Below are 15,759 nucleotides of genomic sequence, written 5' to 3' on the forward strand. Positions count from 1 at the left end.
TGACAGTGGTAGCTACTATAACTGTCATTGTTAATCTTTATTTCTTTCATTTCACCGATCCTCTTTTTTATGAGACAAATGAGGAAGTGAATGACATTTTTATTGAGTGTTAGGCATTTTCCATATATTATCTCATTTAATCCACAGCCAATTATGGGACGTAGGTAAGACTATCTCTGTTTTACAAGTTGGGAAACTGAGGCCAAGGAAAGATAGCTCTTAAGTTTGAGTAGGTCATGTAGAAAGTAAAAGAACTGAGAATTCATGTCCTCAACTTCCTGTCCAATAACAGTTCTACTACACCAGGGCATTGTACCGTTTTCCCCTAAGGTCAGAGGGGAGTCACGTATGTGGAGATTAGCTCAAAGTGGATGACCACAGGCACTTAACTTCTTTAGAGCCTTGGGCTTACCTTTAAAATGAGTGTACATTTTGCATTGTCTTCCCATGTCTACAGATAAAGGTTGCCCACCAAGCCCTTCAGTAGACTTGATGATCCAGATTTATCCTCCAGCTTTGTAAACACCACGTTGAGGAGCTCAAGTGATACACCTGTGCCACTCTTTAAGATTCGTTTTTCTTCATGGAGGCTGGAGAGCTTGCCCCTGGTTTTGATTGATCTTTTTTTATTTTCCCTTTATGTGAAGATTTGGAGTGCTGCTCTGTGAAGCCCAAACCGGTGTTAACTCAGTGATTCTGTTTCAGATCTCTATTCCGGCTTTCTCAGTAACCCTTATAAAGAAAACCAAAACTGCCCTTCTGGTGCCAAATGCTCTGATTATAGCGACGGTCACAGACAGGGTGAGTACACAACAGGCAAGGGCACCTTCCTTTGTCCTGCTCAGGGTTTCACTACCTTAGGGGCCCCTTGCCAAGGACTGAAACTCTGAATCATAAATACCATCATCTCCTACGGTGAATCAGGAGATATGCTATGAAAACTAATTAATGAGATCACAGCCCTTAGAGATGTGTGTGTTGCTTCCCCGACAAGGTGATTTATTCTAATATAATTGTTGCCAATTTTGAATTTCCTGCTGAATTCATTATACTTGCTTGACTAGGGTCAAAAAAATAAAATTCTTTCCCAACTTCCCTTTCCCTAACATCTATTAGGTCAGGTCAGGCTAACAGGATATATTTCATTGCTTTCATATTATTTAAAACACCACCACCACCACCTTGTTCTCAGGGTGAGGCAGGGTGACACTGAGGAGTCCCTGAAGTGTCATGGCCATCCTGCCCCACCACCTTCGTTGGAGCCTCTCCACAGCCAACCCAAAGGCATCAAACTTGTGCTTGCTATTCACGTGCAGCTTCAGGACCAGTTCCCAGCCCCTCTTTGCTTCCAGGTTGCCTTAACTACTCTTCGATACAGCAATTCGAGAGTTGTCGTTGACTGTTGGGCTACCCCAGACATGTGCAGTATTTGCCTGGAGAGTGCTGTTTGTTTCAGCTTGGCAAGAGAGAGGGTGTGAAATAGTTTGCTTACTCATTTTTGACTTGAAATTATTTTTTAAATATTTTACCTCCTATTTCTATGAAAGCATAAAAGCTACATTTCATGGCTAACCACACTGAATAACTGAAGAAGGAGAGAGAAAGAAAGATAAAAGAGGCTATTCTGATGAGCTAAGAAACATGTTAATATCTATTCTGAGATTTTTTAGTTTTTTAAATATTAATGGCTAACGGGCATCAGGTCCTTCTCACCAGGCATGCACAAAATGCTCTTCTTACATTTACACATTCTTTCCACACTACCACGCTGTAAGGGGATAGGAATTGTTAAGAAACCTGAAACTAAGCGGGATTAAGTAAGCCATTTGCCCAGTGTCACCCACTTGGTAAGTATCAGAGCCAAAAGCTGCAAGTCAGTCTGCCTAATGCCAGAATCCATAATGTTAACTACTTTGGAATACAGTATTTGCTTGGAAAGTGTATCAAGTTCTGTCATGGGTGAGCGAGAGGGTAATTACAAACTTTGGAAAAGGGGTGTGAAAAGATCCCGTGGCTCAAATAGATGGAAAAGAATGAGCTTTTATATTTTCTCAGCATATGGTTTATGGTAAAGTCATTTTTCCTTACGTTATTTGTCTCCAAATGACTTATCTAGCTCTGATTTTACTTTTTTCCCATAACTTACTTAGAAGCATCCACTAGAAAGTCTCCATATTTGTACAAGAAGGAATCTGGAAGTGGCTTGAAAAAGAATGAGCCTATTAGAGCTGCTGGGAAACTGTCAATGGAAATCTAGGTCAGAGCAGACAAAGCTGACCTCGGGAATCGTTAAATACCTTTAAAAAGGGGTGGGCGTAGGAAGGGAGGGAGAGAGACTTTAAAGAGGACCTGGCAGATACCACTAGCCTTTTTTTTTTCATGTCCAGGTCTTTTTCTATCAATGCTTGTTTAGGGAACCAGTGTCAGGGTATTGGGGCTTCATTCTGTCCTACATTTCTGTATTATTTAAATTGTATTTTAGGGTTTTGTTGCTATTATGGGATATATTTGTTTTATTCCGGGAATGGAATAAAAAGGTGTGGGTGTGGGTGAGCAGAATAAGAATATAGACTCTGTATAGAATATAGTCTATGTCAGATAGACCTAGGGATTATCATATTAAGTAAAATCAGACAGACAAAGACAAATATTATATATCACTTACATGTGGAATCAAAAAAAAAAGATACAAATTTTATTTACAAACCAAAAATAGACTCACGGACATAGAAAACAAACTATAGTTACCAAAGGGGAAAAGGGAGGGAGGGATAAATTAGGAGTTTGGGATGAACAGATACACATTACTATACATAAAATACATAAACAACAAGGATCTACGGTATATCACAGGGAGCTATATTCAATTTCTTATAATAAGCTATAATGGAAAAGAATCTGAAAAAATATATATATGTATGTATATGTATAACTGAGTCGCTTTGCTGTACACCTGAAACATTCTAAATCAACTACACTTCAGTAAAAGATAAAATTTTTAAAAAGAATGTAGTCTATGTTGTTTGAAAATGAAAAATACATATACAGATAAATTTTTGAACTCTGGACTCTCACTTCTCATCAGGCAGTATCTGTTAATAATTGTTATTTTGTTTTTCAGTACATATTTGTCTCCTTACTCTCCAGAGATTCAACTTACAAACTACTAAAATCTGTCTGTGGACACTTAGAAGTGAGTACAACATCCCTGAGCCTCAGTTGCTGTCTCTTCTGTGATTCTTACGGTTTCATAGTTGATCTGGTTTTTTTCATTTTGTTTCACTAATTTCAGAACACAAGTATTGGCAACAGTCCCAATCCATCTCCTCTTGAAAACAGTTTCCGGGCAGACCGCCCTTCATCTCTGCCTCTGGTGAGTTGCCTACACAACTATCTAAATGCAAGAGAAAGTGAGAATGTCTCACAATTATACTTCTTCTTACGCCTCGACCGGGGTGCGGGAGGAACTTAGGACCACGATATCAGGCAAAGTTGAAGAAACAGGACATTTCTGTCCTAAAGAAAAGGGGATCAAAGAGGCCATAAACTTTTTCAAGTAATAGAAGAGTCATCCTGCAAAAGGAAAGAAACATGATAGCAGGCTGTCTTGGCGAGTTACTGGTCCATGGAGGTATTCACAAAATCTTGGTCTTTTTGTCAGTGTTGTTTTAGAGGCATTCACCAATCTTTCTGGGGTAGGGCATCTTTCATTCCACAAGTCGTCAAATGTCTTTGATGGTCAAGGCACCATGCTGGTGTACCCCTAGGACACCAGGAGGAAACAAAACTAGTTATTTGCCTTCAAAGACTTTACAGCTTAGTAGAGAAGATGAGGGATACCCAGAGATAACTGTAAAAGAAGAAAGCTATAATGCCCGTCAAAGGTAGAGATTCTTTGATTCCTTTAGACTTTGTTGAGCACAGAGTAAATCTCTAATGGAAAGTAGCTCTTCCTATTTGTGCAAGATTTATACCCATGATGGTATAATGTAGGCCCAAGAGAGTCCTAGCCATATTTTTCAAATGGTTGTTCCCAAACTGACTACTGTTCAGTGTTTTAATACCTTTGGTAAAGCAGTATGAGCCCACAGTTTCAACATCTACAAATCTTTTTTGAGAGTGGTAGTACAGGGATTGAAAGGTGAAAACATGTTCACACAAAACTTATACAAGAATGTTCATAGCTGCTTTATTCATTATAACCAAAAAGTGGAAATAACCCTCATATCCATCAACTGATAAATGGCTAACTAAAATGTAATGTATCCATACAATGAAACATTATTTGACCATAAAAAGGAGGAACTACTGACAGATAATAATACAACATGGATGAACCTTGGAAATGTTCTGCTAAATGAAAGAAGCCAGACATAAAAGGGCACATATTGTATGACTCCATTTATATGAAATGTCCTGAACAAATTCATGGGGTCAGAAAATGAATTAGTGGTTGCCAAGGGACAGGAGGAGGGAGAAATTGAGAGTGACTGCTAATGGGTAAAGCGTTTCATTTTGGTGAGGGGCGGTGGAGTGGAAATATCCTGAAGTAAGACAGTGGTGATGGTTGTACAACCATGTGATGATTCTAAAAACCACTAAACTGTATACTTAAAATGGCGAGTTTCATCTCATTTAAAAAAAAAAAACCTATCTTAAAAAAAATAGTGGGAAGCGATACAAAATAGAATGAGACACGTATGATTTGGAATCCCACAAACCTGGTTTCAAACTGGGTCCCACCCAGCTGAGCCATGCCGTCGGGCAAGCTCTCTAACTGCTCTGACTTAGTTTCTTCATCCAGTAAAATGCCAGCCTCTTGACGTGCCTGCGAAGAGCAGGTGCAGTCACATGTGTGCAGCTTTGCCTCCTGCCTGCTATGTAACAGGCATTCAAGGAATAATTATTTAATTGAAGAGACCTGCATTTTTTGACTTGCCTCTCCCTATAAGTTCTTGCACGAAATTGAAAAGACTGTTGAAGTGGTCAAGTGACAGCTAGTTGAAGGTGAAAGGCTGGTAACTTACTTACAAGATGAGTCCACTCTTCTTCACTTGGCTGCTAACTAAACAGTGACAAACTCAGCCTAACTGTACCTTCACTGGGACACTTTAATGTTGCCTCTTGTGTTTCCCAGTTCTTAAGTAATTTGGGGCAACACTGGGTGACAAAGTAGAACACCCCTGCTTTTTTCCCCACCCCCCATTCCTCTGTCACCCTTTTGCCACTTAGAAGCAATGTCACTGACCCCATTTTGATCTGGTTGTGGGAAGAAGAAAGCTACAACTTTCCTTCCAGTATCTAATTTTCCCTTTTCTGTTTCCAATACCGTTTTTTAAGCTCTTATTTGAGAATACCTTTCTCTGCATTTAGAACATGCATTTAGAGCTTTCTAGCTCCTTTTTTCTCTTGCATATGTCTATTTCAGTCACGTTTTCTCCTTACAAAGTGCTCAGGAGACTTCTCCAGCTTTACCCTGGAAGCTTTTCAATCATCAGTGTTCCAAGTTTTTTCTACACACTTGTTTCAAACAAGTTGGCCACTGTTTCTTGACAGAATTCTCATTGCCCAGAAAAATCTGTTGCAGTAACCAGACACTCTGTGATGTGCTGGGAAAACCCAGTAGTGTGGGGTAATCCTTCTTTCTTGCCCGTATGTTACAAGTCAGACCTAAGAGACAGGGCCAGGAGTTACAAAGGCCTGCCTGTTGAATAAGGGAAAATGGGCCTTTCACCATTTCATTATTTCCGCTCAGGATTTCAACGATGAATTCTCAGATCTGGACGGAGTGGTTCGGCAAAGAAGGCAAGACATGGAAGGATACAGCAGTTCTGGATCTCAGACCCCTGAATCTGAGAACTCGCGAGGTCTGGGAGATTTGTGTATCTTTACTGAAATTTAATTCTTGGGGGGAGGGTATAGCTCAGTGGTAGAGCATATGCTTAACATGCACAAGGTTCTGGGTTGAATCCCCAGTACTTCCATTAAAAAAATTAATTCTCCACAAAACGTCCTTATCTCACCCCTGAAAAACAAAAACAAAAAACCAACCCAAAACAAAACATCTTCCGAGTTAGCAACTAAGAAGGGACTCTCAAGAAAGGCTAGTTTGAAAGTTCAAGGAAAAGGGATTGCCTCTGTGGTTAAAAAAAGAAAAAACTCACTTCCCTTTATACACATTTAAGAAACATCTCTTGGATAGACATACTATTGCAGTGGTTGAAAGAGAGAAACGTACTATTTTCTGACCTCTTCTTTAGTACTATTATAAGGTGCTATAGCTGAATCGTCCCCATGAGTCAGTGGGTAAGGACAGATTGCCCTTATATCTTTTCATTCCTTATTTGCTTGAGAATTGGATTTCAACCCCAAAACACTCAACCAGCTGGTGAGGGCATCCGTTTATATTCTTGGCCATTGTGCACATTGAGGGACTGATTTGCTTTGTGGTTGATGCTATGTGTTTAAATACACTGGGGAGAAAACTTACCCAGCCCTGTTTTGATAGATTTCCATGTGACAGAATCCCAGACAGTTCTGAATGTCTCCAAGGGAGAAGCAAAACCAACTCGGGCAGATGCCCTCGTGAACAGAGTACCTGAAGGAAAAGCCAAGAGCCTCCCTGCGCATGGTAAGGAATAGATTGTTTTAGGGGGTGGCAGGAGCATCTGCTTGTAACTTTGAAAGGGTCCCCAGGTTTCACTTTATGACTGCCTTTCCTATTCCCTCCCTTCCTGCTGTAGGTCTTGGCATATTAATTCAGTTATTCACTCAGCAAACAGTACCCAGTTCTCTGCTTTACTATGAGGGATACAAAGGTGAAGAGCCTTCATGGAGGATCCTTCATTGTTCTGAATACTTTGAGACTGTGATTCAAAACTTACTAGTAAAATTCAAATTATTTAATTATTATTTACTGATTAGTCTAATAACTGGTTACCAGCTGTACCAGTAGGAAATCAAGGATGGTGTCTGTATTGTTCACCAGCCCTCCATCACAATGCCTGACACAGAAAGCTCCCAACAAATATCTATTGAATGAAACACGTGGGAAGGAATTGTAACCAGTTAAAATGAGAACCGGCATGCTTCAGTTAGTATTTTCTCTGATTTCTATTACCTGGAATTAATTCTGTCTCTCCAGTGCTTCTTCCCTATAGGAGTGCTGCTGCATGAAGAAATGTGTTAACATTTTAAAACAGTTTAAAACTTTTTGTTTTCCACCCAGCAGGTCAGCCAGAAACCATTGGAATCGTACACAGAGTTAAGTCTCAGAAATGTCCAACTCTCCACCATATTCTTATATTCTATGCAGTTGTGTAAGTAAATGAATTTACTATGAGTGCCTTAAGAACATGATTCATTTCACTTACAGAATAATCTCACATTACCAAGAGTCACTGTGAATCTCAGTTGTCTCTAATGTGACCCAAATCTTCTGGGGGCAACTTTTGTCTCCTGTTTCAACATCTTTTTTCTAAAACTTGGGTCACATTTTCATATTTGTCCCCTTCTTATTTAAATAAATAGTGAGAAGGGAGGAAGGAAAAGCAAACTATGCCAGACCCAGCAGAGGACTAAGTTCTGGGTGGATACTCTCAGGTGGGAAATCGGGTCCTGAATTATGAAGCATCTTTGTTCCTGTTGTTTTCCGTCTCTCCCATGTCCTCTGGGTAGAGACCAAAACAACTTTAAAATGTCACCCACTTTTATTGAAAGCTTAGGCATAGACTTTAACTTCCTCCTCAGCTTCCAGTCTATAACCAATTGTTCTTCTGAAAATAGCCTGACCCAGTTCTAGGCTGTTCCTCACAACCAAGGAGGATGCACCAGTTTGGTTTCCAGATAAAGCAGGGATCTGGGGAGTCACAAGACTGGACCCGCACTGGCCAGGGCCTCCCACAGTACCTGGTGGGAGGAGGGGCACCAGCTCAGTCCTCTACCCTGCCTGGCCTCAAGTGATGCTGCTGAATGGCCATTATTTGTAAACTGAGGAATTAGAGAATTTTCAGTAATATCCCTCTAGTTCTAAACTTTTGTGACAAGCTTCTGTTTGTTGAAAAAAAAAAAACCTTTTTAAAGTCTCTTTAGCCAAGTTATTTTGGAAAAATATCTTGCCTCAAATGTATAATGTTGCCTCTGAATTTATTGTTTTATGACCATCAGGTCCTGGCCATTAACCTATGGAGAATTTCTTTTATCCCTTTCCAGTGTCTGTGCGCTAATCATCTCGACCTTCTACATGAGATACAGAATTAATACTCTGGAGGAGCGGCTGGGCTCACTGACCTCCATCGTGGACACTCATCAGACTGAGTAAGACAGTTCTCTCCTGTGCTGTCATCTGCGTGCTCTTCACGTTAGTATAAAATTCAACCTAAGCTTAGCATCCTTCTTAGCAAACATTAATTGAGGATACATTCTGCATGAGACATTTTGTTAACTGTGTATATGGGAAGTTAAGAGGCAGGAGGGTCCAAAAAAAATGAGTGACCTGACTCTCCATGTTCTTGAGTTGCTATAGTGTTGCCAGTGATAAGGCAAGAAACAAGCCTAATTTGACAGTATCTTGTTCTTTTATCCTAAGACTTGGTTGTGACCTTGGCCCATTTATTAAAGTATTCAAGTTTATCTTCATAAAATGGCAGTGAGTCAAGACAGTTATAGAAAAAAAACAATTCATGCAACTCAGCACATTTCATCCTATATAGCTCTTTATATAAACTCATTTATTTACAAAACTCTTGATCACCGTAAATATCCTTGTGACTAGTAATTAGGTAAATGTGTCTGTGAAGATTTTCTACCACAGTATTTTTAACATGCCTAACCTAATTAAATCTATTGACAAAGGTCGTTCTTTTAAACCTATCTACATTAGGATTTTGACACATTCCCTAAAAGGTAAAATAATTTCATGTTAAAAGCATACTTTTAGCCCAAGTTTCAAAATTAGATATAATTCTTTACAGAGTATATACCATAACTTAGAGACTGTATTAGAAAAGACACGTTCATACACCAATACAAACAATTTTTTCTCATTATATCTTCATCATAATGTTATAAGATAGCAATTATTCCCATTTTACAGATGAGGAAACAGACTCAGAGAAAGAATTCTTTTGTGATGGAATTAGGATTCAAATGCAGATCTCTATGACTATGAAGACCCTGGGCTTTCTAGTCTACCAGTGGTTCCCTGCTTGTGAGGAACGGCCTAGAACTGGGTCAGGATCTTTTCAGTGTGCATGGCAAACATCTGAACGGCTTTTTAAAACAGACAGCAGGGCCAGTCCCCGGTTTCTGGTGCTGTCCTGGGGTCTATGCTTTGATAACTATTATACTATACCATTCTAGGGCCTTTTTACATTCTTTAACAGTTATCGTAAAGTCTTCTTTTGTGACTTATGAGTATGCTGGTGCACAGGTTATTTTTGAACCACAAATATGTATCTGAGGCAGTAATACCCAACTCTAAAGAATGGTTTGGAATAAATCCATACCCTGCCCTTACTTTCTGCCATCTTGTTCATAATGTTAATAGACTTAGATCTAGAAGGTGACTACATTATTGCAGACTTTTAGTTCACTATCATTTAAGGGGTGGATTTTATTAGGAAAACGTACCTCATGTCCTGTTAATTAATTAACTTGGTGATGAGGAGGAGGAAATTCCACTAATGGAAGGCAAATGGACTATTTCTTCTGCTCTTTAAATAATCAGCCCAGGAGGGGGTACAAGAAAAACAGCATTGAAAAGAAAAAGATCACAAATGTCACATATGACAGGAGGTCAGGGCATATTGATGATAAGGTCTGTTAATAAAGTAATTTAACAGGACTCGAGCTTCCTCAGTATCTTACTTCATCCAGGGTCATCCACTCATGTTGCCCAGGTAGCTGAAGCCACAGTTGTAATCTGGTGGTTTTGTTACTGCAGAGGCAGAGACATCTGTCTGAATACATACAGGGTACTAGCTTTGTTAGTACGTTCACAGCCTACAGACCGTCAGAGTCCGTCAGAATTTCATGTAGATAAATTAGTACTCTGGGTCTCAGATCCCTCATCTAGACACCAGAAGATTTAGATTCAGTTTCCTTCTTGGAATCTAAGGTTTTGATGCTATAGATCAAGGATAAAGGAAAAAACTGTCTTGGTACTACACAATGAAACACATCTGACCACTGTCTTCACAGTTAAGATAATCAACAGTAAGTTGCCAAGTGCCTATATCTTAAAAACAGATCATATGTAAAATAAATTAGACCAGTCATTGCCATCTAAAAATTTGACAGCTAAAATTAAATTACAACTGAGAAATACAGAGGAGATACAGACCATGGTTCTTAACCATAAAATGAAAATCTAATAAAGGGGAGCAGGGTCTAGCTCAGTGGTAGAGCATGTGCTTATTTTTTAAGCATACACAAGGTCCTGGGTTCAATCTCCAGTATCTCCTCTAAAAATAAATAAAATAAAATAAGTACGTAAATAAATAAACCTAACTACCCTCCCCCCTAAAAAAAGAAAATCTAATACAGGGTTTTAGACCAACTCTCCAGGAAAAAGTACACACATCTCTAAATTTCCTAGTTTTAGCAGGCATAGGACTTCAGTGCACCCCAGAGTAAGAGTCAAATGGCAAATAGTGAGTACATCAGTTATATTACAAGGGCGATTCTGTTTGTACAGCAGGTCTCAAAGAAGGAACTACAAATGTCTCACAGGTCAATAGACATTTGATTAGATAAAGACATTCTTAAATGTTATGAAAGTTCTAGTGTAAATGGTTGCTTCCCCCATAAGCACTGTGTATATGACTGAGAAGATCAAAATCCTTGCAAACGTGTGCTGTTGTGGGCAGAGAGAGGATACCAGGAGTTAATAAATAGGATCTAAGAAACCGCGTGCTTGAGAATAATTGTCTGATCGCACAACACCGCCACTTAAACAAAAATAGCTTGACGGATTTCCAGCTGAGCTTTGAAGAATTAGTCCCCTAAACATCTCATCTGGACTTGTGGATTACTGCAGGGCCTTTCAGATGTTAAGACGTTAAATGCTTACTGTCTTCTATTTTAACCTAGGTTTCTGTTCGAATCAATTTAAATTGTGTTCATCCCACTTCTTTCTTTGCCTTCCCTGCCCACAATAGTTCTTCTCTTTGTTCTTACAGACAGACAGCACCATCCGGCCTGGGGTCACAAGTACAGCTGAATGTGGAGGTCCTCTGCCAAGAGCTCACAGCTAACATAATGAGATTAGAAAAGGTGACGGCTTTCTTTCCCGTGCTGGGGACAGTCGCAGTAGTACCTGTCCGTGGCCGTAGGTCAGGGGTTACACACTCACTGGTGTGCAAGCAGGTAGGGTAAATGACTAAACCCAGCCAGGGAATTTTCCACAAATAGCTTTCAAGATTATTTTCCGTGTTGGTTGATCTTGTGGTTTTCCGCATCGGTTAGAAATAATGCTCTGCACCACAGGGCCCAGCAGGAAGTGACAGCTGACCCAAGGCTCAGGGGAGGGACACAGCAGGGAGTGTCCCGACCAGAGAGGACAGCCCCAGCTCCACCCAGGCTGACTGGTGCCACACACAGAATATTGCATGCAGTCTCTATACCATACGTGTCATTATTTCCATCTGACAAAAGAACCAAAGTTTCAAGTTAACTTGCTCAAGGAGACACACCTCAAAAGCTGGCAGACCTGGAAATTTGAACCAGCTCTGACTCCAACGTTGTGCTTAGAAGCCCTCTGCTTTTACTGCTCCTCAGAACCCAACCTCCGGCTCTGAGAATAAGGCCACTGAACAGTGGGGTGAACAGGAGTATGTAGGCATGCCAGAAATATTCCAAAGCTAAACGAAGTTAACATCGCTTACTTCTCCTTTCAGCATGTCTGTCCCTTTCCATCTGAGGCTTTGTCTTGACCCTTAACCCTGAAGGAAAGGTTTACAGTGAATTGTTCACATCGTTGGCACCAAAGCCCAGTATCTGGTGGCTTTCCTTAATAGTGCAGTTAAGCTCACTTGAGAACATGAAATACAAATGAGTCAAGTTATACTTGTCCTTCGATACTGAATGGTATCTAGCATGTAACCAGTTAAGTATGTAGAGCAAAGGAGTTGGCAAACTTCTGTTCTAAACCAAAGCATGACAGATCATTCCCACTGAATCACTGTATCTGTGGGTAACCTTGGAAATTTTTTCTCTTTGAAATCCAGAATCAACCTAGAGAAGGTACGGGGTGGCAACCAAAATTGTTTCCCTTTGGAAAATGTTAGTTGCTAAGAATTGAGGATTAAAAAAAAAAAATTCTTTGATGAAATGTTTGGCTTCCATGCTGACCTAGAGAACAGGGTGGTGTTAGTTTTCTCTTTCGCTCACTCTGGCATGCGGTGGTGTTCTTTGGACCGGAAGCACCCGGAACCCTGCTGCTCTCTTTTGCACTTCCCACTCTCCTGCTGGGCCTGGTGGGGACACCACATTCCACAATGAGGGACTGGAAAACAGGAAAGCTTGTCCACTGCAGGCAGGCAGCTGGCTCCATCTTGTGCAGGGCTTCAGACGGAGCCCAGCTGCTCAGCTAGGAGGCGGGCAGGACCAACAGAAACCTTGGTCCCGAAGCAGAAGAGTGGATTTAGGGTCAAAATGCACCTGTTGAAGCTGTAAAAAGTCCTTAGCTGCACACATTGCTCACAGGGATCTTGGCATAAAAACAGGCCACAGTGTTCTTGTTGCTGGGTCTGCTCACGCCCACCCGCCTCAGGCGGTCTGGCGGTGCCGCAGGAGCCCAGCACGGTGGGCGGACAGCAGCTGTGGGAAGCTGGAGCCAAGTCTCGGCTCTGCCTACTCAATACCAGCCACTCCTGCTCCGGCAGGGACTGCTCACGTCTCAGCCCCATGACCTGCCCTGCATGTAATATCTCGATTTCTGTCCATGGCATCACTGTCCTTTCAGTCCTCGTGGGAAATTTAAGAATAATTTTTAACTCCGGGCTTTTTCACTTGTCACTGATAGACCAATTAGTTGACAAGTCCTGTACAATCTAGCTACCAGTGTCTCCTCAAATTCTCCGTTCCGGCCCCTCCTGCCAGTCTGATAGTGTGAAATCAGATTTCAGTATGGTTTTTGTTTGCACTTTCCTGATTATTACTGCACTTGAGCATGTTTTGATGTATTTGTTGGCCATATGGATTTTCTTCTATAAATTGCCCATTTATCTCCTTTGTTTTATTTTTGGGGTTGTTGTCTTTGTAGGTGTTTTAAATATTTTGGATGTCTTTTATTTCATTTTTTTTTCTACCTTTCCTTTTCTGCTTTTTCATTTATCTTTGGTCCTGAGGTATGGGTAGGGAAGACATGAAGTAGGAATGTGGGTGATAAAGGCAGTGCATTCTACAGGTAAAGAAGTAAATACTTTCTTAGCACTGGAAATGGCATTACTGGTGGAACAGTGCAGAGGAAAGAGCATAAACTCTGGAGTCGGATGTCTGTTCTTTTCCCTACTCTGCCGCTTATGCACTGTGTGACTGGTCTTGTTACATAAATTCTCTGGCCCTTTGATTCATGTATAAAACCCGCCCCTGGGTGGTGGTGTGTGGTTATGGTGGGCACACATGTTCCCGGCACATGCTGATTAGATCTCTTCCTCTTCACTTACCCTGTGTGTGCCTGTCCTCCCAAAAGAAGACTATGTTCTCTTTCTTTTGTTCCACGGGGTTCCCTACTCCCATCACAATATTGGTTCTTGGGAATTCCTAGTTCGTTTACCCAACAAACATTTACCAAGCATATTTTCAATCCCCAACACTGTACTGTGGTCTTGAGATCCAAAGATTGCATGGTCCCTGTGAAATTCTCAGTCTTCTGGGAAATGTTGTATCTGACGGGGGTGTTCATTATTTGTGGTGTTTTGTCTGATTCAGACCATCAGATGGACTTTGTCAAAACCAGCTTCCCATTGTCACTGAATGCATCTGGGTCACACCTGGTGTTGCCTGAGCTTTTGTTCTGTTTCTTTTCGTCTCTCCTGACATTTTCATCTTTGTTCCACTCTTTCATTTTTCACCTTGTCTCTTTTCATTTTAAAGTGGATTGTCAAATAGAATTCTATTCCATGACAATGCATTTATTTGCTTGGTCTAAATTTAACCCATGTGTAGCTTTTTATTCAAGGCAGAATAGATTAATCTGAAGCATTATATAGGCCATAGCAAATATGACCTTAATATACTCCATTCTATTTAATAACAGGAGCTTTTCTCTTATTATTTCAAGATACAAAACAACTTACAAAAGCTACTTGAGAATGGGGACTGACCGGCCAGACTGCTTGGGCTAATGGAATACCTCGCACTTCCCTTTGAAGTAGGTGCTCCCCGAGGTGTTCTGGTGGAGCGCTCCCTGCTGGCCGGAGGAGCGAGCGGACGGGCAACCCCAGCCATGCTTGCCCCTGGAGGTCTCTGGCTCAGGACAGGGGGAAAGGGGGACAATTTTGGTTCCTGTGCAATAAAAGTGGACCTTGACTCTCTGAGGACGTTTTCAGTATTGCTGCCTGAAGAAAACAGACCCATCTCTGGAGGTCTCAGGAAGGGCCCAGTGGACACTCTTGGATGAGTGTGATTCAGTTGGTTATTGTGACTGTGTCAGCAAACACACTCCACTCCGTGCCTTTTAAGTCCTACCCACGTTCCTCTTCTCCCCGTATAGCCCGCTTAACCAGCCTTCAAACTAAAGGATATATCATGTGCCAACAAACTTGATATGGTCCTTGAAAGAATTTGCCATGACTTGCCAAAAAAGTGAAGAAAAAAAAAAAAAGCTCTTAATGGATAGATTTGATTCAAACAAATAACATTTTTAGTTTTGGGGTCTTTTTCCTTCTGCTATTATGTTCTGGTTTAAGTCACCTTGTATCTTCTCAGTTGAATATTGGCAAAAATATCAAGCAAAGCAGATTAAACTATCCCGTTTTATGTTTTGTTCCTCTAACTAATACTTAATAGGACTGATTCTCCCCAGATCACGAATCTGTGAGACATGAGAGTAAAGCACTAAATTAAACTTACTTTGAAACCAGAACTAATCTTTAAAACAACAAGTATAATACTGATTTGAAACTGGATGAAAAACATTGAATTTTTAAGAATGTACATGGACTATGTTCATTTCAGAACAGGATGTCCATAATTAATGCTGAAACCCAGTGCAGCATGATGATAGCATGTTTTTCTCTTTTGCTGACTAAAATATGTAACTGGTGGTTTGCTAACGTCTATTTACCATGTGGGTTGGCTGGTTTTTATTAATAATTATTTAGGTACCCTAAGATCTGTAATATAAAAGATATTCCGTTTATCTACAATGCATTTTATAATCATTTCTATGAAATGTATTTTGTTTAATCAGATAAACTAACAAGTGAATTGGCTACATCATTTGTATTTGCTAGCCTGCTGCACAAGAACTGTGCCTGGTGCACCCCTGGCTTTGAATAAATGCTCATTGGCTAAAATGCCCAGCCAGCACTGTGTTTTGTCAGTTTGTAAATCCCTTTAACTAAGACAACATGCCTTTTAACTGCTTCTCACCTCCTTTTTCCTGCTTCCAATTGGCCCATACATCTTTCCTCCCAAGTATTCATTTAAAACAAAATGATTTAAGGTCTTGGGTTGCAATGATATAAGGGAATGAAAATGAACTTTGAAATCAGAAAACCAATGCTTGATTCCTGAGTCGTCATTTTATGAGTT

At 40.5% G+C, this 15,759-nt stretch overlaps 1 protein-coding gene across 2 annotated transcripts in view; it reads left to right on the forward strand.

The window, feature by feature from the left end:
• Window positions 1–15,531, forward strand: part of GRAMD2B (GRAM domain containing 2B) — a 55,975-nt gene extending 40,444 nt beyond the window's left edge. The window contains exons 6-14 of one of the 2 annotated variants that reach the window (XM_010980868.3): window positions 706–801; window positions 3,122–3,193; window positions 3,293–3,373; window positions 5,756–5,867; window positions 6,509–6,631; window positions 7,232–7,319; window positions 8,212–8,316; window positions 11,181–11,274; window positions 14,285–15,531. In XM_010980868.3, the coding sequence (XP_010979170.1) occupies window positions 706–801; window positions 3,122–3,193; window positions 3,293–3,373; window positions 5,756–5,867; window positions 6,509–6,631; window positions 7,232–7,319; window positions 8,212–8,316; window positions 11,181–11,274; window positions 14,285–14,326 (813 nt within the window). In that variant the 3' untranslated portion in view covers window positions 14,327–15,531. Of the gene's footprint in view, window positions 1–705; window positions 802–3,121; window positions 3,194–3,292; window positions 3,374–5,755; window positions 5,868–6,508; window positions 6,632–7,228; window positions 7,320–8,211; window positions 8,317–11,180; window positions 11,275–14,284 lie in introns of both variants that reach the window. The other variant, XM_010980861.3, reaches the window with a different exon arrangement.
• Window positions 15,532–15,759: the final 228 nt, after the last annotated feature.

Source organism: Camelus dromedarius, chromosome 3, assembly GCF_036321535.1.
Source record: "Camelus dromedarius isolate mCamDro1 chromosome 3, mCamDro1.pat, whole genome shotgun sequence".
In the NCBI taxonomy this organism is placed as follows: domain Eukaryota; kingdom Metazoa; phylum Chordata; class Mammalia; order Artiodactyla; family Camelidae; genus Camelus; species Camelus dromedarius.